Here is a 23,519-nt window from a genome sequence, read left to right on the forward strand (position 1 = left end):
TGCCCTTCCCACCCAAGCGAGGCACTTGAGCACTGCTCCCCAGCCCAGGCTGAGTAAAACCCCTGATACACAGCACAGAACCACTAAATGAGGCAGATAATCTGTATTTTTTTTTCCCAGCAGCAGCAGCAAGGGAATAAAACATACAGCCAGTGCAGAAACACAGAAACAAAAACACGGAAGTGCTTAATGCTCGTTTGTGGAACTATACTTCAAATCCTGCAAGAAGGGCAGTACTTGTGCCTTTACATGTTCATACTAATTCAAGTCAGAGAAGTCTCAACATTTAGATGAGCCTTTAGCAAAAGCGAGCCTTAGTTCCTCTGAAAGAAGAGACAGTCTAGGAAATACCCACAGAACACCACAAAATCGGCTTCACAAATTCCACAGATAGCAAAGATAGCTATAAAGATTATAATCTACTCATGGTATAATTTGGAGGAAATGAATTGCACTTGTTATCTGCTGGAGGAGAAGCAGCATCTTGTTTCCTTCCATAAAGCAATAGCATTACTTTTATTTTTACAATTTTAGCTTTAGAAAAAGAAGGTTATAGTTACTATAGCACCATCTTTTCTTTCATGTTACTTACAATCACCAATTTTGATGCTTAATTTTAAAAATCATAAAATTCAGCATCTCAGTCTTGTCTAAAACTATTGCAATGCATTTCTTATTCTTAAAATACAGAAATAACTATACATTCAAAATGAAGACATTATATACATAACATATGGATACTGTGACAAGATTTTAATCACTTCAGATGCATTTGGTGTTTTCCCTTTCAGTTTCAGAAGGTGGGTGAAAGAACACAAGTTGTCCTCCATTCCACACCAAAGAGCAGAACACAATTTGGAGAAGCTTCTAGGCAACATTTTTCATTAACTGGTAGTTACAATAGTATTTTGATTTGCCTGTGCTATGCTTATGTACACTAACCCTCTCTGGGAGAGGACTGCAAGTTGGATGTAAGCTACTAGTATGAGCGAATAGCAGGAGGAACAGTTGAGCAGTCTTCTTCATTCAAAGTTTTGTCAATTACGGGTCTGTACTTCAAGGAAACCTAAAACAAAAAAGAATAGAAAAAAAATCAGACAAACAAAACTTGTACCTAAACATGACAACCTAGCTACAGGAATGACTGCGTAACACAGGTAACTGAATGACTTGATTGATGTTAAGCTGTTTTCCCATTATTCATTTAATTCTGTACTACATGAACAGTTGGTAACCTACAAGAAACACATTCCACCAAGTTACCACCGGATGAAGTTATTAAAACCAACAGTTTTATCAGACAGTACTGAATAGAATGAATGTTACTGGAAGACTGCTCCCTTGAAAAGGATGTTATCAGCAGCTGTCCTCAAGCATCAGACTCAACTTACCTTCCCAGACTTGACATCCACATAAGAAAGGGTGTGCTTTCTCCAGTGCTCTTCAAATGGCTTGCGCTGTTGGCCTTGGAGTGGCTTGGAATAGTCAAACTCATCTATCCGTACCTAGGGAGAAAATTATGTTAATATAGACCAGAAATTTCTATCTGTAAATCACTTTATAACCACGTTATTAGTTTCATTCCAATTACAACTATAATACGTCTCATAATAGCCAGCAAACTTTACCTTAACACTGACCGTATCAAAGTTCCAAGTCCTTGTTAAACTTCAGCATTTAAGATAACGTTTTCTTGCAGAGAATGGTTATTCTGCTTTAATAAGGTCATGAATGTATAAACAGGTTTTATTATACTCCTGCTTTGACCTCTCTAATAATTCCAATGCATTCATGGAACTACTCTTCTCTCAAGAAGATTACCCATTGTTGCACGCACTGGTCATTTTATATACAATAAATAAATAGAGCAGGGCAGATGAGACCACCAATACTACATTAGCCTTAACTCCAGACTCTGAAGACTTTCAAGAAATTAAGATGTTTACGTAATTCATCCAGGACACATAACAAGCAATGCTATGCCCACATCACAGGAAATGCATACCTTATAGTCCTCTCTGGCATGAGCACCCCGGGACTCCTTGCGAGCCTCAGCACCATAGATTGTTTGTAGAGCACAAAGCATCAGGTTTTGCAGTTCCAGGGTCTCCACCAAGTCAGTGTTCCACACAATACCTAGTCAAATATTAAAATACTATGGAAAGTGTTCTACAAACAAATTATTTCTTAATTTACTTCTATCTTACTGCTGATTAAACTTGGGCGGGGGGGAACCTGCTAGTTATACAAGGTTCTCCTTCATTAAGTATCTCCAAGGCAGACCCCAAGTTCCTTACAGGAATGTACCTTCATTTTAATTCCTACATTCTAAGCTATCACAACACTTCTTTTCTTGATGCTTGGTGAGAGGTATCCAAGAAAGCCAGTTTAATTTCAATGTTCAAATAAACGTCTATGAGCATGTTGTAGATGGAGAGAAACACACAACCAGAGTGGAGAAAAGGTACATTGGTTGCACTTAATCAACCAAGTCCTCCTAAGACACACCACAAGACGGTAGCTGTATGCAGAGCTATCTGCTCAGCTGAAAAAATAAAGCTGTGTTCAGCCTAAAAACAGTGTCCTACCACCTTTTGACAACTGACTGGCCTTTTCAGAAGATAATTTATGAAGTTCCTCTTAGCATTTGAGCAACTTCACATCACATTCTGAGACAACTGTAGCACTTACAGAGTTAATTCTGATTTCAGCGTCTACTTCTTTTAAAGAGCATACAACTAGAAAATGTCTAATAAGATCAAATACTTTGCTGATTACCATGTTTAGGAATTAGGGTTCTATAAAATATTTCTAAAGATTCAAAATGTCCAGGTTTAAAAAAAAAAAAGGAAAAACAGAAGGTCTAAGAAAAAAACACTTTTCCCAATGAGCACTCTAACCAAGTGTCTTTGCTATCAAATTACCTCTGTCAAATGTCTTGAGATGCGCCAGATCACTATAAATTTGGCTAAGTTTTTCACAGCCTTCTTGTAGTACAGAGCCAGTACGAAATACAGCTGCATGGCTTTGCATTGTCTGCAAGACAGCAAAAAGAAATTAGTCTCATATGCCATATGTGCATAACATCCCTCATAACTTCATTAGCTTCAGCAGAGCTGTTTTGACTTCAGACAGGCCTGCAGTGTGAAGAACAAGAAATAACATTCTTCTGTTCACCCCAGAGGAAAACCCATTCTATTATGCAACGTATAACAGAATAACCACGAAGGGAAGAAGAAAGTACTGAAACTGAGACAGAGCATCTACTGCACACATACTATCTTCTCACAAGTCCTTTTTATTTCTGCAAGGCAAATCCTGAACAGTGTGGTTAGCAAAGCAAGCAATCCACCTCTTTTTGCTCACAGCTTCTCCCCCCCTTATTGTTGAGGACTTCATCAAGCTTACCTTCTGCATGTTAAGTCGCACTTCTGAAGTTCTTATGGTTCCATTAGCAAACCTTAATTTGTCAAGATTAGCAACTGATTCTTCACCAGCATCTGGTTTAATGGAGGGAACTGGCTCTCCTATTAAGGAAAAATTCAGTAAGTTTAATAGGTGACTTTCTGGCAGATTCATAAAGTAGTAACTACTGTGACTCAGATCTGAGTAAAACAATTATTTCTTTGTCTGAGATACAGGTTTACTGTAACCTTCCTGAACCCTCACCAAAAGTATCCATAGTACTTAAAAATAAAGTTCTCAGTGAAATATATAAATCGCATTCTTTCCTGTGATAGTTGGCAGGGAATCTAGCCAGTACATCTGGTGAACTTCTGCTGTTAATTACTTAAAAACTGCACTTTGATACAAATTGTTCTAAACTTCTCACTGCCTGTGGCTCCTCACCACTTTCTCTTACACTTCCCTTGTCTCTTCATCCCCAAACCTCCCACCTTCTCTTGGTCCCATTAAGAGCTCTGTATCTTTTCACCAATACAGGAATCTATGTCGTTGGGCAACAAACATGGCTAAACTAACCAGCCGTGCAGCACCTCAAAAGCACACTTCATCTCTCATGTAGCCTTGCATTGAGACTACTTAAAAACCTTCCCACAACTTCAAACTCAGAGGAACCACAGAAAGACTGGTCTGAGTTTAAATGTTTGCACTAACTGAGAGCAAAAGAGCACTGGTAGACCTAAACCAATTCCATCACAAACCCCCACTTCATATAATATTTTTTTCAGTCCAAGCCTGCACAAACAGTCTTATTCATTTGGGCACCTAGCTATGAAAAAACAAATGACTACTGGAATTCAGTTGCTCTTGCTCTTATGAGTGTTGTTTTTTTTTTTGTTTGTTTGCTTTTAAATTCAGCTTAGCAAGCCAGATTATTTAAAAAAATAGTATACAGCAGTGATAATCCATTTCTAGTGGACGAGATGTTTCAACGTTCTGTATTTATTTCTTCTATCACTTGCACTCACGGTACACCTTATAAATCCACAAGGTGGCAACAAAATGCACCATATGAAAGAATTAAGTGTAAAACAAACTACACTGATGTAGAGGATGCAGTGCAGGACATAGGGAAGTCAAGTCTTCATATTCAATATTCTGTTTTGCTGTTTGTGAAAAATCTCAACTGTTTTTGCCAACAGCAAAACTGAGTACTGGTTTTAAGTTGATCAGCTTACAAAGCAAGTCTTAATGACAAGCAGTTGCACAGTTAAGAACCTGCATATAAAGAGTATAAACACCAATTCCTGCACTTTCTAACAACTAATAGTCTAGGTCTAGTGTTCTTCATTTGAAGTAGGTACCAACAACTCTGTTACACAGAAATAAGATCTTAAGTGTAAACATCTGTATAAGAGTGAGTCAAACTGTGAGACTTACCAGGCTTGCATGTTTCTGCAATAGTAAGGGCACAAGCACGGCCAAAGACCACCAAATCCAGAAGGGAGTTCGCTCCAAGTCTATTTGCACCATGGACAGATGCAGATGCTGCTTCCCCACAGGCATATAGGCCAGGTACCACTTTATCCTCACCGTTCACATGTGTAATCACCTAACATTTCAGATAGTGGATTAATAGTCTTTTCTTAAACAGTTTTTAAGAACGCAAGCCTCCTTATTTTTCAAATGCCACGTGCAAGTAAGGATGAAACAACAATACGAACTTTTCCCCAACCCTAGAACTATAAACACCTTAGTTTTAAAGGGTAAGGTAATAAATACAGATGGCACTAAAACCTAAGATTTCTTTAGTTATACTTAAGAAACAGAACCATGTATTACTTCACAATTCTGCAGCAAGTCAGAAAAGCACAGGAAGCAAATCTGATCTGCATGCATTTCCAAGGGGAAAATATGCATTAAAAAATAAGTAGAATATGCCGAACCAGAAAAAAAAAATCAGTTGACACCATCAAATTGGCATATAATTAGTATGAGTTGAAGGAGTCTGTTTTAGTGGATTATATGAGGTATAGTGAATTAAATATTGTAACACAGTGCTAGCTTGATCCCTGTTCAACTGTATCTTATCCTCAAACTGATGGCCAGAATTGTTGATAGATGTGACAGTAACCATAAACTTCACTTTAGAAGTTTCCCAAAGCTCCATCTCCAGATGGACTGGAACATGGTTCTCAAGTTATTCATAAAACCAAACTGGATTGTGTGTTTTAAGTACTCTAACACTGTTATTTAGTTAACGTTATTCAGCGCCCTTACATTTATATTTGGATAATCGTTTCCTATTGCTAGATGAAAAAACTACTAAAAATGATCTCCATTACTTACCTGTCCTTTGTAGTTAGTAGGAATACCTCCCATATTATAATGCACAGTGGGCAGAACAGGAATAGGCTCTTTAGTGACATCAACTCCAGCAAATATCATAGCTGTTTCTGAAATTCCTGGGAGACGAGTTGCCAGCTGCTGTGGTGGTAAATGGTGCAGCTGCAAATACACATGATCTTTTTCAGGGCCACAGCCCCTATCAAAACAAAAAACAAAAGTATCAACATTTGATCACACAACAGAAGTTTCTGCAAGTCACTAATTTTTCTAAACTCATTTGTGATTACTTTTCCAAAAATGAAAATTTAAAATTCATCTTTGACAAAAATACTAACATATTTGAACAGACTATTGAACGTGGCAGAATTTATGTGCACTCTTCTCCTCCCAGCTTTCCTTTTACAATAATCCACAGTATTTAAGGCTTTAAACAACCATATCTCCACAGAAAGATGTAAAAATTTATGATAATTGAGCAACTGTCTCTAGACACAAGGAATTCAAACAGGAAACTCATAACATCTTCTGTTCCCCTCTAGGGGATGTTAGGAGGCAACAAGCTAAATTTTTGCCTGAAATGCAGTGTTCAGCTAACAGTTATTAAAGCTCTATCTCATTAATTATCCAGTGTTGAACAAACGAACTATTGTATTGCATATAATCTAATACAATTAAGCATTCATTCTTGCAGCTTCATTAGAGTATTTAACTAACCTTCCTTCCCGTATCTCTATGGTCATAGAACGAGACACGACATCCCTGGAAGCCAGATCTTTAGCAACAGGTGCGTATCTCTCCATAAATCTTTCACCTTGACTGTTAATTAGAATACCTCCCTCTCCACGACATCCTTCTGTTATAAGGCAACCAGCCCCGTAGATACCTGCAAAGAAGGAAAACAACCATCACATGAAATGTACTCAAGCCAAATTCCTAACCAACACAGCCAGGATTGCAGAAGCAAGGTCTACTTTAAAATAATGCAAATAAGTCACATGGCTAAATTTAATTCTACCCTGATATCAGAAATGAGTAGTTACTCCTTTCAAGCATTCTTCCTGGAAGATGAGCAACTTCATCTGGAACACCCATGGTATCTAAAGTATTACAACGAGAAGAGAACTGCACCCACAAATACACACGGCAAATTTTACAAAGATTTTGTAGATCTTCAGCAATTACTTTGTTCAAGATTTCAAAGCAAACCAGAAATTGTTTATCTCAAGGTCAGTCTGCTCATCTCGTTGCCTCTTCTCCTGTGCTAAGGCAGTGCAGGATGGCTTCAAATTGTGTGGAATGTAAAAGCTTACTGAGTACGGCCTTCCTTCTCCAAAGAAAAAGACTATCCATTAGTCTTCAGCATTGGTTCATCATAGAAAATAAGAATGCTAACAAACCCATGCACTTGATAATTCCATAACTTTTAACATAATTACCAGACAATTAAACATCTTTGACTAGAAAACACTTAGTTGCGTCAAATGAACATTGCATCTCTTTATGATTACTTTTACAATGTTGCATTTGTTAAACTGTTCAAAAAGTTCACCATTTATCACAAGCTAAAACTCAGCATCTATTTAGCTACAAACAAAAAAAAAAATCTTTTTTAGTCTGTGACCATGCTACCCACTGTTTAGATACTGATCCTGCGCTACAAAACATATAATATGGCTAAAATTTACACCTTTACTTCAACTACTCAATTTTCACAAAAGATTCTAGTGTGTAACTTCCTAACATTTCAATCTATCCTACTGCTCCTGTATCTAATATCAAATATTAGATATACCCTTTAATATTTTAAACATGAGAGAAAACAAGTTTCAGAGATGAAGGAGTTCCAACTAGGAATTTGTAAGATCTTTTAGTATTGTAAAAGCAACACCTTTATACGTAACTGGTATTATATCAGCTTAGACCTTTCTCATATTGTAATAGCTGTACTCTCAGATTTATATTCTGCAGCAGCTGCAGGCAAGTCTGAACATCCACCAGAAGCATTTAATAAAGCAATGAGGTGTTGCACAAAAATGCAAACTGACGAGCTCATTCTAAAACCACAAAAAAATCTATTCATCATATTAAAAACAATGTTGCAAGTGTTATTTCATACTCTGTAATCATATTCCATACCCGTAGGGTGAAACTGTACAAACTCCAAGTCCTGGCAGGGAAGGCCAGCTCGTGTGACCATAGCAGTGCCATCGCCTGTACTAGTATGTGCAGACGTGCAACTGAAGTAAGTGCGGCCATACCCTCTGAAGAACACAGAGTTAACAAAGTTAGCAAGGCAAACCAAAAAAAGCCAAAAAAAAACATCCAAACATATACTCAACTACACTGCTTGCACAACAGTGAAACTAGGAAAGAGTGTGTTAACGAGCAAAACACCTGACTTTTGCCAAGTCCTGCAATAAGTTCAACCAAAACCAAACCAAATTGGTATTGTCCCATTACACTTAGTCGAAAAATGGCTAGTGACAGAAGGCTCCAAAAAAAAAGACAACTTCAAAGTAGAATAGTTAGGTTAGTAACAAAAACCTTTTTGTCAGAAAGAAAGTCATTTCAGAACGTTCTCTCAATCCAATTCCACTAGGCTCTATTTGAACTATTATGTGCAGTTTTAGCAAAAATAGCTTATAAGAACGGCTTCATCAAAATCATCAATATTCCCCTGATTCGATATGCTTACATTTGAAAAACTTGTCTAAAGCTCACTGTCACTAATAGCAAATTTTTATGCCTGGAAGCTAACAAGTTTGCTTTAATGTTATTGAGCACTGCCAATGCTCCCAGTTTCAGGACAAACTCTCAGAAGAAATATTAACCTATTTACTGTATGTAGCTCAAAGAACTTCAGTATGAAAACAGCCTTGGCATTCATAAAACCATACTGCAACTAGCAAACAGTATTTTTCTACACAAGATATTTATAAACATATCTATCCTACTGAAACAGATGGGAAACAATAATCAGAAGTCTAATCCATATAGTATTCTAATACACCTAAAAATTTCTGCAACTACTAACGTAAAGTTACACTGAACATCTAATAATTTCACCTTACAACAGTTAGACTTGCAGTTTTATCACTGATATAATAGGTTCTCAAGAATCTTGAAAACGGTGATTCCTACAGGAAACTCAAAATACTACAGATGCATACACACCTTGGTAGCACTGCAACAATGCCTGCTTTAAATAGCACACTTTAAAAATCTAAGATGCTGTGGATATGCATACATAATACTCTTACACATTTCAGCTCCATGTCATTGTTCTAGAATTTGAAGCTAGACCTCATACTAAATTTATACTTGGACACAAAGCTAATAGATGTTTTTTTTCTTAAAAAGTGACTGAATTTGTAGTTATATTGTTTTTGATCAAATGGAGGGGGGGGTAAAAACAATTATATTTTTCAAGTCAACATGTCACCTTCACACTATGGAGTTGGACACATGTACAAGACACCCAGCCCTCCAGCTAGCAGCACTCTCAATTTTCCATCTTTTATCATAAACATTACATTACCCAGTGGCAATGACAGTGTTCTTTGCTCTAAAACGATGTATAGAACCATCTTCTATGCAAAGGGCAATAACACCACGACACTCTCCATTTTCCATGAGCAGGTCCAAGGCAAAATATTCAACAAAGTAGCTGGTATCATATCTTAGAGACTGGAGGAAAATAAAAAATAAAAAAGGAACTTTAATGATAAAAAAAACATGAACTTAAGTAACAACTCCTCAAAACTGTCTATGCATACAGGCTGCATAAGGATGAAAAAAAAAAAAACAACTAACCTTCCACCGATTCTCAAGGAAGCCAGTTTCCCTAGAAATCTCTATAAACATTTGCTAACAAATCTAACCTAGCTCAAAGAGATACACGTAGCTACCAAACCGCTTAATTCTGAGAAGGCATAGCTAGACAGCAAGAGGCATTCTTTCACTCTGTGCTTGGCAACACTTGAGTCAGCCACAAAGCTTGACACATGCACAAGCACGTATCACTAGGTCTGCCTCGGAGAAGCAGAATCCATCTCCAGAAGCCAAGTATATAAACAGAACAAGCAGGCGTCATCAAGCCAAATGTATTCTTTCGTGCCCTCGAGGATCAGATTTGTGTCTGGCAGCACTGATCATTTCTATTGCAGCAACAAATCTAGTATTAACCTGAAGGACAGTAATTAGCTAACTACTAAGTAAATGAAAAGCATTAGCTATCAGGTACCTAATTTTAGGTTTTAAGTAGCTTACTGCCATTTAAAAAGAGCCAAATCTTTTGTAGCCACAGTGTCAAATTTTTTTAGAGGGGAAAAAAAGGAAAAAAAAGATATTTGGGAAGGCTTAGATAAATATCGTCTGAATCTAGTTAACAGATGCAGAAGTTGTAACAATAAAAACTACTTCAGACCACAAAGCTAACAGCGTATGCTATTTAATATCCACTGCCTTCAGAATAACCACTATACGCAGGATCTTTCAATATATTCCGATTTCCATGTACTCCTGACAAAAAAGCAAGCATCACCTAGGTGGCATCCTTCCACAGTGCCTCAAAAAGAAAGGAAATCCAGAATTGGTATCACTTGTTCTCTTAGATTCCTCACTGAGATGCATGCAAGTCATTTTGTTTTTCTTTCTTCCAATGCTCGAAGATACCACTGATTGCAAATAAAAAAACAAGTTCTACTTCACAGCTTCTTACCCTGCCATACAGAGTATGTAACAGCGAGTGTCCTGTCCGGTCTGCAACACAACAGCATCTGTGAGCCTGTCCTCCTTTTCCAAACTGAAGACTCTGTCCACCAAACGCACGTTGGTAGATTTTTCCTTCTTCTGTTCTACTGAATGGCATCCCGTAATTCTCCAGCTGTTGAACCCAAAGACAAGCATCAGGTATAGCTGTGCATAATAAGCAGGAAGTTACTTTACCATGTTCCTAGTAAGAAGATCTCTTCGGGAGCTACCCTGTTGTGAATGACATGAGTTGCAATCAGTGCCAGCAAATCTCACCTCTATCACCGCAGCTGGGGCTTGCTCCGTCATGTAGTGTATGGCATCCTGGTCACCCAGCCAGTCGGAGCCTTTCACTGTGTCGTAGAAATGCCACCTCCAGTTATCGTCCTCCATGTTTCCCAGAGCAGCATTGATCCCTCCCTGAAAATGAAAATACATTTTCCTTGAATTGTATCAGTCAAGTACAGCTTTATTAGATTTTCGTAGTTTGTATTAGAATTTCATACCCTTTATGCCCCTACAAACAAGTGATACAAGCGATACCCGTGCAATTTATCAGTTTCACAATGGCCTGTACCTTAATACGTTTTGTATAACACAATGGCTTGCAAAGTTACACAGAACGCAATGAAAAAGAATCGAATATAAGCTAAACATATACATTTAGTTGAAACAATTTTGGAGGGCTACATAATATTTACAGTGGAAGTGTGGCCCTGGCACATCATGTTCATGTGCATATCCAGATCAGCTCTTACAGTGCATATTTGTTTTTACACATTTGTTCTACCTCGTTTCTCACCTGTGCAGCAACAGTATGAGATCTGGTGGGGAACAGCTTTGTAACACACGCTGTATTAAATCCGGCCTCTAACAAACCAAATGCAGCCCGCAGGCCTGCTCCTCCTGCACCCACAACAACTGCATCAAACTCATGGTCCACTACTGGATATTGTGTAGAAATCTAGAAAAAAATAAATCAGTCTGTTATGGTCACAGCTATTTCAAGCTGAGCCAACCTGATGTAGACACAAGCAATGTATTTCAGCAAGTCAATCCCATTACTTAATTGAACACAACACTCCACCAAAGCCAAGCACCAGACACAACACAGAAAGCTGTCCCTGACAGCATCTCTCTGAAGCACTGACCTGTTAGTTAGGATATAGAAAAGCATGAACATACCGAATCAGAAACCTTCGTAGAAGCATGTTTCTTTCCATAGACTGTGAAGTGAAAGTTACGTGCAAGAGTCTGGCATGCTGCTGGCCACTGTGGAAAGAAATAAAGACAACTATTGTAAACCAAATGTTTCCACAAGACAGATTTTCAGCATTCTCAACTACTCCACGTTTATAATAACCGTTTACTTTCCACTGATTCACAAATATTGCATCAACGTATTTTAAAGTTAGTGAAGTTTGGACTTTCCTTCACTCATAACAACAGTTCTGACGGGATGAGGGACAGAGCTACAAGTACCAGAAAGTCACAGACTAACCATCCACTTCACTCTAACCAACCAGTCTCCCAGACCTCTCTGAGGCTGCACTGGCAGAAGCTCGTTTGCAATTCATACCCTGTATTATTCCACTCTTCTTATGTAAGCAAAGATGAAAGCAGCATTATGAGAACCACAGGAATTACTGTAAAATACCTGTCTTAGGTCAAAAAATTTTCAGAATTTGATTACGGGTACTTAAGAACACCGAAGAGTTAAAAAAAAGTGGTGGGAAAGGCTGTTCCATATCATCACTTCAAAAGCCAGATATATTTTTCTTGCATTCATTCTCTATTAATTAGTGGGCAATTTAAAACAATTTATTCACTTCTGACTGAAGCACAGGGGCACAGTTTTCCCTTTCTGTAGGGTTATTCTCTCTCCCCTGGCATGTTCAAAAACAAAACAAAGACAGAAAAAACAACACCCACACCTAGCCAGTATCCAGTCCTGGCTTTGATACGTTAAAACAACCAGAGTTTTAGTCTCCACAGTATAAATTAGCAATTTCTTGGAACTTAGCATTCCTTCTCTACACTGTTCAGAAAAATGCATCTAATTGAGCATGTGTGATTGATTAGAACAGCAAGACAGTCATAGCAGTGACCAGCACTGTGTATCATCACTTCTCTGTTTGAAATACCACTCTGTTGCATTTTTTGATTGTATTTGCCTTTTCTAGCAACTGTTATAGCCATGCTTTAATCACCCTACAACATACTAACAAGCTGGGCTTCTCTGGAACTTCCCAATAACCATCTCTTCCCCACCCCTGAAGTGAACTACATTACCCCTTCCCTGACCTAGTTTTATCATCTCTCGTAGTTTCTTCAAATTATCTTCTTGCATAACAGTGAATCTGATGTGTCATCATACTTGCTAACACACTTCTGTGTTTTTTTTTGTTGTTGTTTCTTTGTTTTTTTTAAACAGCCAAGACATTTAGATCATTACGTAAGATCAGTATTAAAACTATTCCTAAGGAATTCTGCTAGCACCCCCTTCTCAGCAGCGATTCCCCTCCCTTCTCCCTTGCTTTGTTATCACACTTTGGGGCAATTCCATGTCCATCTTACTTCCCATATTAAGTCACCTTCATTAACACTGCATGAACAGAATCGGACTAAGCAATCTGCTGGCAACCAGATGAAACAGAAGCACCAGATGTAATTTATCTGCAAATTTATCTGCAAGACAACTCACCCAACAATCTCATATCAAGCTAAAACAGGGTGTCCTCCATACAGAAAAAGTGCTTCCAAAGGCCTGAAATCAGCTGAGGTTTAGACTAGCAGAACTCCAACTGACATGATGGGCTACACTGCACACTTCAGATTTGGCAGCCATGCGTTCTCTAGAATATACTACTGCTGCTGCTTGTTTCTGAAATGTCCCAATAGCAGTGCAGCTCTTGTTACTGCAATAAATTATTTCTTGGGGGTGAACAACATACTTGGTTACTGCACACAGCAAAGAAAATCTTTGCTGTGTGTAAAGACAGCACGCAAACAACAGGTTTGCACATGCTTACTGTCATCTAGAGAAAGTATAAACTGTGGTTATGCCCTAAAGCACAGAAAGAAGTTGACCTGTTTTTTCCAGAGTAAACAAAGTAAACAGCCTGCTACAATATCCAGTGAGAATTTTGCCACAATGCTTTGCACTTCATTTCCTTTTTTAAAGGAAAGTGTCTGTTTACTGAAGTTGCTATACCACACTTCCGTGGTCCTATTGCTTAAGTTATGACAGATTTTTTTCATCAGAGATTTCTAGAAAGATATAAAAAAAAAAAAAAATTAAGACCACATAATTCTAGCAGGCTACTTTCTATATCTTGGCTTCTGCTCAGGAGAAGCTTTCAGAACTGTTCTTCCCATCCACGTATGCTTTTCTCTTAAATCTACGCACAAAAATTTCTGCTGTAAGTCCTCCTCAACATGATTACGAAAACAACTCCACAGAGCAGAAAAAGATTTTGCTCTAAACGCAGATACTGACTGCACTGCCACTGAATTGTTCTGCTACCTGGCACACTGCGGGCCTTATAATATGAAAGGTCCCATCAGGGCCACTTTACTGCCTTTTAAAAAAATAAAGTGACTCTCCCAGCCTTTCTGTCTAAAACAGGGACAGCTACAGCTGTGCCTACCGCACCTTTTTCTGTGTTTCTCTTCAGGGAGAGCACCCAGCAGCCGGACTGCGATCTTTGCTCGGCCCTCCCCTCCCTCTGCCCCAACGGCTCCCGGCCCTCACAGACCCCCCGGGACAGCTCCGTGAGCCGCTCACGAGGCGCCCCCCGTGCACAACGCCCGGCCGGCTCTCAGCCAGGCGCTGGGGGTCGCAACCGAGCAGCTCCCCCGGCAAGGACGGCCCTGGCCCCGGGGATGACCCGCCAAGGTCACGGGGCCGCCTGCGGGCAGGGAGGGCCGGGGTAGGGCCGGGTCAGGGCCCGGACTCACCGGCCGCAGCCACCGCCTCGCGCAGCCCCGCGCCGCCACCACCGCCGCCGCCATTTCGCAAGGAGCCGCGGGAGCGAACACGGCGCATGCGCGAGGCCGCCGCTACCGGCGCCGTTATCCGGAGAGGCCCCGGAGGGAGAAACCAAGTGGGGGGGGGGGAGGGGGGTGTCCGCAGCTACGCGAGTGCGGAGTCACCCCAAACCTTCCTCCCCACACACACAACGACAGCGGGCAGGGACGGGGCCAGGCTCCCGGCAGCGCTCAGCGCTGGAGCGAGTATATCGCTGCTCCCCCACTCGCCCCCCCCCCCCGATGCTTCTAATGGAACAGCCGAGAGGGGTTGGGCCGGCAGCTCAGGGGCAGCAGCGGCTTCCCCGGACGCGGCGCCGGCGGCGGCCCGAAGGCTTCCGAAGAGACCCGAAGGGGCCCGAAGACACCCGAAGGCACCCCGAGGGTACCCCGAAGGCACCCGAAGTGGCCCGAGGGCGTCGAGGCGTCCGTTTGGCGCTGCCGAGCTCCCCGCCTCAGGGCCCGGCCTCGCCTGCCCCGGCGGGCCCGGTGCGGGCAGCCAGCAGGGCGCCCCCATGAACAACCTGAACGAGCCCCCCGGCTGGAACATCCTGCCCAACCGCAGGGAGCCCGGCGAGGAGGGCGGCCGGTGGAACTACGCCCTGCTGGTGCCCATGCTGGGCCTGGCGGCCTTCCGTGAGTAGCGCCAGGCCCCCTGCAGGCACCTGGCCTCCGTGAGGCCTCCGAGGAGGCCTGAGCTGGCTGGGAAAGGGGGAGGAAAAACTTTTACCACTAAAAACTTCTTCAAGGACTAAATTAATTACCCATACCCATTTTGCAGATTTCTCTAATCCCCTTTATATGTTTTAGGTTGGATCTGGACCAGAGAATGTCAGAAGGAAATAGAAAAGGAAAAAAATGAGTATTACAGAAAACATTCATCTCTACAGAAAGACCTGGAAGCCAAATACCGGGATACGATCACGGAAAGTCGTCGCGCGGTTGCTCACTTGGAGCTGGAGCTTGAAAAGGAGCGCAACAGGACCCTGAGCTACCGTGAAGCCCTCGTGTCCCAGAGTCGCAAGCTAGTAGAAGAGAGGAGAAGCCTAGAACAGGAGCAGGAGAAGTTGGAGAGGGAGAAACAAGTTCTTTTGCACTCGGGAGCAGCAGGTAACTTGTACCAAAGTTGCCTGGCGAAGGAAGAAGAATGGCAAAAGAGAGCCAACGTTTTACTAAAAGAATTTGAAGATGGACTTAAGGAAAGACAGGAGATCTACTGCAGTCTTGTGGTACCCAGAAGCCAGAGACTAGAAATAGAGAAAAATTTGCTAGTTAAAGCGGCAACTGATCCTGTTGCTATGGCTCTACATATGGAAAGTGGCTTAAAAGATATTTTCAAACATGATAACTACTGTGGCAATCTGCTGAACAGAAGCAGAAGTCAAAATGGAAGACTTATGTGGTTGTATTTGAGATATTGGGAACTAGCTATTGAACTACAGAAGTTCAAGAGGGTAGAAAAAGCAATGTTAGGAAAACGGTAGGGGGAGTAATGGTGTTTCATGTGGTCTGCTGTGAAGAGTAGGGACAATCACAGTTGTAGTCTGAAGCTGTCACATTTTCTTTCTGTGTTTCCATTTCTACTCTTCACTGCATTTGTATTTGCATGGGACGTGCAGTGTTGGTGCCTTTCCTTTCACTAACAGCAGATACTCCAGCAAGCTATGCATGCTCTAAAACTCTGTGTTTGTATTGCAGACTGCAGTGTACTCCAGAGATATGCAAGCTTCCATAGGGATCAGAAGGAGCTAAACAGAAGTCACTTCAGAGTAATTTACCAAGCTGAAGGTTGTGCTCTATCAACAGAAAAGTGAGATTTGTCTCCACTATGTGGGCAGCACACTGTGCTCCTTATGCATGCATTGCGTGCTGCCTCAACGCTGTCTTTTTTAAGCAAGACTGATTTTGAGCCAGATCTTTGGAAGAGACCATGATTGAGCAAGATGCTTGTCACATAAATCTTATGCATATATACACACATTTATACAAATATATATGTGTGTGTATGCATATGTATCTGTGTGTATGTATATATATCAAAAATGTATGCATCAGTACTCTGAGAGGGGAATAGTGTGATTGTGCTTCAGGTTGATCAGTCTTGTATGGTCTTCCAGGCTCAAAATACAAATAGGACTTTATGGACGAAACATCCAAAAGATGCTACTTAAAATAACATTTAAACAGATTGAGGAGAGCCTCACTGGAGTTAGGGAGACGTGTTTGAATACTAAAATAATATATAAACTTGAAGTTGTATCCTCATAATACAGTAGAAATGTTGACAATGCTTACGTTTTTCTCTCAGTTAAGGTTTCAGTGATAACCTAACAGTGTGCCTCCATTATGCACATCACCGTGCTGCTGCCTCTGCATCCCAGTGCACTTAGGGTACGTGTTCAGCTTTCAGGAATCTCCGTAGTCACTGCGCCTGGCTCTGTTGCTCCTTCAGGCTCTGATTGTTGTGCTCAGAAGGGTGGCAGCCACCCTTCTTCCCTGACTGCCTCTGTTCTCCCAGACCTGAAGTACGCTTTTCCACAACTCTGAAATTTTGAGCTTACAGTTCACCCCTTCACATACCCATGACCGTGGAAATCCTACAGATGTACAAGTTCTGTAAAGACTTACGAAGCAGAGCTTTTTACTTGAATTACCACAATAAACATATCTAGATACAAAAAATAAATACCCCAGTGGGTTTCCATGCGTGAAATCCCTTAAATCTTTGGCTCCTTGTAGAGCATAGGAACTACCTTCAGTTTCAAAAGTGCCATGTGTTTTGGAGTGGAAGTCTTTTTTCCTTCTCCTTTCTAATCCAGCCTTAGACCCCAAAGGGACAATTGTTACCCTTTTGTTTATAATGTCGGTCTTTGTTACTTGACTTCAATCAGTGTTGGTAGGTTGTCATTCTTTAGTTAGCATTTCTTTATTAACTGAGGGATAGACTTGCCAAACATGTTTGCTCTAGGCCATCAGCTATCGCATGGCCCAGAAACAATCCAGCTCGGTGGATGCCCATCCAAGTTTAACAGAACTAGCAGATGTGGAGCTTTCTCTTATTATTGCCTCTCAGTTTCATTTCTGTCAGGAAACAGAATACAACTCTTTTGAAGTAGTGTATAGAACCTAATGCAGTTCCTCAGCAAAAATATCTAACGTGAAACAAAATTCTTGAACGTTTGTTTCCCAAATACTCAGTTTTTCATCTGTTACTTTGCTCACCTTGTTGGTGCCAATGGTGATGTATTGATTTATTAACCTCTTATGGACTGGTTTTATTTTTAAATAAAGTTTGAGTGGACAAACATGGAGGGAAAAAAAGAGATACCATCGCAGACACCAGAAAGGCCAAAGGTTATCTGGATGCCAAGCTCATGCAGGTTCAGCCATGAGAATGTGATTGAGTTAGTGCTCATGTGACAACCTCGGCCAAGCTGCTGAAGCTGGCCGTATCCATGTGCCCTAATTGCCCAGTAGAACAAATAATTCAGAACAACTTAACTCATGTGCCGTTCCTTCAGGATGTGGAAAGTGTCTGCCCACCCAGCTGTAGTGCATTTCATATGTAGGTGCAAGCATTTACAGCAACTCAGCGGAACAGCTGTAGACAGTGAATCAATGCCAATATATTCAAGACTCATGCCTCGACTTTGTGCATCTTCACTCGTTCTTAATACTAAATGAAGAAACATTTTATGCTTTTTTCAGTTTTTCATAGTATATGTCCCTGACATCAAAATATTTAAAGAAAACATAATCAGGAAGTAAAATACTTTTCAGTATAAATAAATGATTGGAAGCATCACATGCTTGATTGTATATGGTTGGATGCAAAGGAATAAATACAATATTCACTTCTTTAGAAGTGCCAGCTATTTGCACAGCTGATTGTTGAACTATTGTTCATGGACACTTTGCAGATCAGTGTATTGAGATCAAGGAGTTTTTTTGAGGAGGATTTTTGAGAGCATGAAACTGGTTTAGAAGCACCAGTCCTATTAGTTTCTACCAAAACTCCTGTTTCTTAGTGCGTTACGTATTTTTGAAATAGTCCTCTTTTGTAAGTTATTATATTGAAGGTTCTATTATGAGCTTGGTTTTGCCCGACAGCCGTTGTTCTGGATTACTGATTTGTTTGAAAATGTCTGTGTGTATGTAGAGTGAAGGAATAATTCGTTTTCAAAATATTTATTGAAGGGTTTTGTTGGTTGGTGTTGGTTTTTTGTTTTGTTTTGTTTGTTTTGTTTTGTTATGAAAATACAAACTCACCTGTTAAACAAACAACAAAAATAATAAAAACCCTTACATCTCTCTGCACTGTTTTGTTACTTAGGCAAGGTGGGTGGGAGGAATGGAATTTTACACCAACTTCCTAAGCACACGGGTATTTCCTTCAATTTGGTATGTAGGGCACTCTACCTTCCTCCCAAATCCTTCGCACGCCTTGTTTTGCCTGTCAGCTCCTTTTTGTTTCCCCGTACAGATGTCCAAAAGTTCCTGCTGCCTGTAAAGAACTACAAGCATGCTACTCTAGGATTGTTCAGAGCCTGGGATTCCCTGTTCCCCTTTAAAAAATCTCTGTATTTCTTTTTTTTCTTTTTTTTTGTATTTATCTCTTTGTATGTATATTACAATCCTTCACATTTGCCCACCCTCATCCTTGTGAAATACTAGGAATGAAGGAAAGAGGGCAGCTTGTTATCAAACCAAGAATAAAAGCTGGTATTAGATTTGTTATCACCTCAGATTAAAATTCCTTGTTCAAATCTTGAGTTTTGGGGTTCTTTTGATGCATATATTGTTTAGGTGGTTCTCGCATTTGTGGCTTACAGCCTCTAAGTAATACTCTGGTTGGAAGAAGTGTCTCTGAAATCGAGGTCTGCAGGCTCTTTTTGAAAAAGAAAATATGCTTGGGGGCTGTGATGGTGGTTCTGGCTTTGGTGGATGGGGCCCCAGGTGCCTGCCTCACAGGTGTCAGAAAAGGGAACGTCCCTCGGGGACTCTTCAGTGTCTTCACTTCTTGGATTTCCCCAAGAAGTTCCTGGGGAAAGATTAAGGAATGGGGCAAGCCAGGCATAATTTTTAATAGTCAATGAAAACTATTCCTGCCTATGCACGAATGGGTACATAGAACTGTCTTTTTTTTTTTTTTTTTTTTTTTTTTCAGTTAAGATTTCTTTAATAGTTAAGATGTGATTCCTGTATAGTTTAAGATAAGCAGCATAAACTGATCATGCAGACATGATAGTGGTCATGCAGGTTCACAGGCCAGCTGGATTGTAAGAATTCACCAGAAAAAGTCTGGGAAGTCTTAATCCATCTAGCTGAAGGTGCCATTGCAGGAATGTTTGCAACATCAGCATCCAGACAGCAACCTACTACCTTGGTTAAGACATCGAATTTCCCACCTGAGCATTCCTCTTTGCAAAAGATCCCAATAAAACAAGAGGCATTCTGTCCGTGAATCTGTGTGACGGTGTATTTTGTCTGTAAAGTTTAAGTGGGAGAATGAGAAACCATTTCTCAGTAAAGGGGAGTTTCAAAGTCTTGGAAAAGTTGACAAACTGGCCTTTGAAACTCTGTAACACCTGAACACATTTTGAAGATAAAAGAAACAAATAAAACCTCAGCCCATGACCTAGTCCAAATAAGTTTAAAAGCCCTTCTACAGGCAGACCCTCAAAGGACTGCTATTAGCAGAACCCTAACTTATGGACATACTGGATAGCATCAAGGAACACAGAACTGTTGTGATACTGAAATCAGCTCACCTGGCAAAACTGAGGCTGATCGCAACCTGATCAATCATCTTAATACTCTTTCCATGGGTTCTAACCGCCGAGGTAATGAAAGCTTGGCCTATTCATAGGTGACAAAGACGCCTTATAACTGTACCTGTACGCTCCGAGAATGTAAAATCACTGCAAATTACCAGTCAATAAACAATACACAATTGTCATTCACAACTCTGAAGACTTCCACAATGCCGAGGCTCACATAGCTGGTGAACCTTGCGGATGTGAAGGGTGCAAGGGCTGGACCTTAGCATTAGAAGGAAGGGCTGCTAAAGAATGGTCACCTTTTGGCATGTATGTGTGATAGTCTGCTGCACTAATTGTGGAGATGTACAGGTCACCTGAGTGGCAAGCTTTATTGCAAATGCACAAGAGCAGTCATAGCATGTAGCCCTACTCACAAGGTACCACTATGTGAGAAATTACTATGTAAGGAGTTGTACAAAGTGACTAATTACAGACAAATTATGGATAGCCACTAGACAAAGTAAAAAGACAAAACATTGCTGGTAAAGTAGCCCTGGAAGTGCTAGCTGCTTGACGTGCTACTAATGGGAACAGCCAAAACCGTGAAAGTAAATGTTATCTACAAAAACAGAGCCCTAGGAAGAGGCTATTTCTTCACTCTTCTCTTTACAACTGCTCCTGCAGGTTTGCATTTTTTAGACACCTCACTTCCAAACTTAATTTACACAGTACAAACAAAATCCTCAGTGGTTTGGTTTCATATTATTGAATACTACTCCCCCTTGCGGTTAATCGCTCTTCTTGCCAGCAGCCTAAGCAGCACGGTTCTGTTTTTGTAAGTGTTTGGATCATAATAATAATAATAAGACAGACAAAAAGTAACGTGCTTTTCGGCGACCAAGAGAGAATGAACCTATATGCAGCAAACTGGGCCTTGTGGTAGACCTCTATGTAGAGACAGCATGCAGGACTGGGACGTAGTTCAGCAACATATTAGCATCTCATTATATACCACAGCACTGGAAAAGAAAACAGTAGCAAACTTAATTAAAGAACACTGTTCATTGCTTAATGAACATAGCAAGTAACAACCTCCAACCATAAAACATGTTTTGTTGCTTGCTAGAGGAGAGATGCACTGATGCCCAGTGTCAACAAGAAGAGCAAAACAAAGAAGGATGATGATGCTGGAACTGACTTTACTCCAGTGAAATATTTATATACAAAGCTGAAGCCAGTGTCACACAAACTACAAGTCTATACAAAATAAATATCATGCCTATTTGTAGAAGAGAGAAAGGAGAAAAGTGCTACACGAGAAACAATGACAGGTCTGTTCTGAGTGAACTATAGCAGACACAATGTTCACAGCTTGTTCCATTTAATTCTTCTGTGGCTATTGTGTTACTTCCACAATAAACATGGCAACTTTTAGGCATGTCAGATTACTGAAGGAAGTTCCCTGACACCACAAAAGCATTCCTGAATGGGTTGTTCATGGAAGTCATTGTATATGGCACCCTACCTCTGTTGCATTCCTGATAGACTAAAACAGAGTACAGTAACAGCTCAGTGCTGTCCTGTTTCTCCTCTGTGGTAACACAAAATGACTTCTTTCCATCCAGAAAAGTTTACAACAGCATAGGAAGAGATTTAGCCTCCAAAGTTTATTGGGCTTCTGCAAAGCCTTCAAGGTATTCCTGCTTGAACTGCTGTGGCACTGATGATGGCAGCCTGGCAGCACCCACACAGGAAATAAATCATGCCAGCTGAGGAGCTGTGCCTTTTGGCTATTTATTGGGTAGAGTTAGAGAACAACAGAGCATAAAACCTAGACCAAGTTAAAGATCTGCAAAATACTTCTTGATATGGTAGAATCTATAACCACTTGCTGTTGAATATTAGCCCTAAAACTAAATGACTGAAATATTTCGTCTGCGTATCTACCGTACTGGCGGGATCATTAGAGTCCCCTGGGCTGTGGATTTTGAGTATCCTCCTGAACATGGGGCTCAGTGCTCCTTCTTTGTGTAGCTGTTCAAGGATTTTGCCCATTGGTAACTCACAAAAGGATTTCTTGTTTTCTCTGTGTATTTTAAGAGAAGGTCCAAGCAGACTGTCAGAGACAGCATTTTGTTTGAACAATGTTCATCTTCACTTTCATTACATCTTCCCCACTTCACTCTTCCACATAAGAATCCTGTGCTTTAGGCACCCTGCTGGACAGTTACCACTCTCTTTACATTTCCATCTTTTCCTGTTTGAGGCTCACCACACAACCTTTGCTTTGCACAATCCTCTTCTTCATCACCCTCAATATGTGAGTCAGGCTGCTTTTTGCCTCAGGTGACAGCAGCAGGAGGAACAGGAGGAGCGGATACCAAACCACTGTATCTTGGCTTTCACTTCAGATGCTTGCCACCACAGGATTACCTAGATGTGGAGAGAAGCACTTTACAGATGATGTTTCTCCAGTTTGCGGGCTGCTCTGCAGGACAGGCATGATGTTGCTCTAAAAGGAAGACAGCAAATATGACATGAGCATGTTCAAAGGAGGTGAGACAGTCAGTGGGGTCTTGGGAGGAATTTTGCTGCTGGTAGTCTCTTTCCTGAAGCCTGCCAGTGACATTTTTCAGAGACTTCTCAACTGTTTATGAATGAAGGCATTTTGAAAGAGGGAACTAAAAACATATTACTAACATCAGGTAGTCTACAGAGTAGCTCTGGAGCTCCAAAGCACCAGAAATTCTCAGTAAAAACAGCTGCAAAAATGTTACCACATAGGTTAAATTAACATCACTTTCTCAGCTTTATTCTTCAAAAATTGTTGAATTCTTAGCAGAAAGTTAAAATAAATCCATCTGAAGAAAATATGAGGGAAAAGTGAAAATAAAATGTGGGGAATGAATAGAAGCATTTTACAACTCTCTAGTTACAATCTTTGGCCCAGTGAGAATGCTAGTGAAGTCTGAAAATGCAATAGCTAATGTTACATGCATTTTATGCAACAGGAAACAGTTGGGGGCTTCTGAAAATAATGATAATAATTTACCACTGCAAAGATGGAAGGAGGTAGTAAGTGAGGAATCTACACATGTCTTGACCGTTTCTAACACAGTCCTCACAGTAACACGATTTGAATCTTTAACATGTATCCCAGAGAGGTTGTAGAGTCTTTATCAATGGAAGTTTACCAAGACCTGACTGAATAAAGCACCCAGCAGC

At 40.6% G+C, this 23,519-nt stretch overlaps 2 protein-coding genes across 2 annotated transcripts; one reads left to right on the top strand and one right to left on the bottom strand.

Moving 5' to 3' along the window:
• Positions 1-88: 88 nt before the first annotated feature.
• On the bottom strand, positions 89-14,772 carry SDHA (succinate dehydrogenase complex flavoprotein subunit A). The gene is made up of 15 exons (XM_040549070.1): positions 14,464-14,772; positions 11,689-11,775; positions 11,306-11,467; positions 10,780-10,923; positions 10,472-10,636; positions 9,290-9,438; positions 7,888-8,012; positions 6,466-6,634; positions 5,752-5,947; positions 4,843-5,014; positions 3,409-3,527; positions 2,925-3,036; positions 2,006-2,136; positions 1,392-1,505; positions 89-1,066 (listed from the first exon to the last, which is right to left on the bottom strand). The coding sequence occupies exons 1-15, from the start codon at positions 14,515-14,517 to the stop codon at positions 980-982; spliced, it is 1,986 nt and encodes a 661-aa protein (XP_040405004.1). The 5' UTR covers positions 14,518-14,772; the 3' UTR covers positions 89-979.
• A 275-nt stretch (positions 14,773-15,047) lies between these two features.
• CCDC127 (coiled-coil domain containing 127) lies at positions 15,048-16,016 on the top strand. The gene is made up of 2 exons (XM_040547765.1): positions 15,048-15,168; positions 15,427-16,016. Exons 1-2 carry the CDS (start codon positions 15,048-15,050, stop codon positions 16,014-16,016), a joined length of 711 nt encoding a protein of 236 aa, XP_040403699.1.
• The last annotated feature ends 7,503 nt before the right edge of the window (positions 16,017-23,519 follow it).

The sequence above is a fragment of the Cygnus olor genome, chromosome 2 (assembly GCF_009769625.2).
Source record: "Cygnus olor isolate bCygOlo1 chromosome 2, bCygOlo1.pri.v2, whole genome shotgun sequence".
In the NCBI taxonomy this organism is placed as follows: domain Eukaryota; kingdom Metazoa; phylum Chordata; class Aves; order Anseriformes; family Anatidae; genus Cygnus; species Cygnus olor.

What these genes read in the sequence shown, in the direction of transcription:
- CCDC127 (XM_040547765.1), top strand. Translation starts at nt 15,048, where the DNA reads ATGAACAACCTGAACGAGCCCCCCGGCTGGAACATCCTGCCCAACCGC. An exon ending in GCTGGGCCTGGCGGCCTTCC is followed by an intron (nt 15,169 to 15,426) that starts GTGAGTAGCGCC and finishes CTCTACAGAAAG; the next exon opens with ACCTGGAAGCCAAATACCGG.
- SDHA (XM_040549070.1), bottom strand. Translation starts at nt 14,517, where the DNA reads ATGGCGGCGGCGGTGGTGGCGGCGCGGGGCTGCGCGAGGCGGTGGCTG. An exon ending in AACACTGTCATTGCCACTGG is followed by an intron (nt 8,013 to 9,289) that starts GTAATGTAATGT and finishes TGTGTTCTTCAG; the next exon opens with AGGGTATGGCCGCACTTACT. An exon ending in TGCGACTTAACATGCAGAAG is followed by an intron (nt 3,037 to 3,408) that starts GTAAGCTTGATG and finishes GCTGTCTTGCAG; the next exon opens with ACAATGCAAAGCCATGCAGC.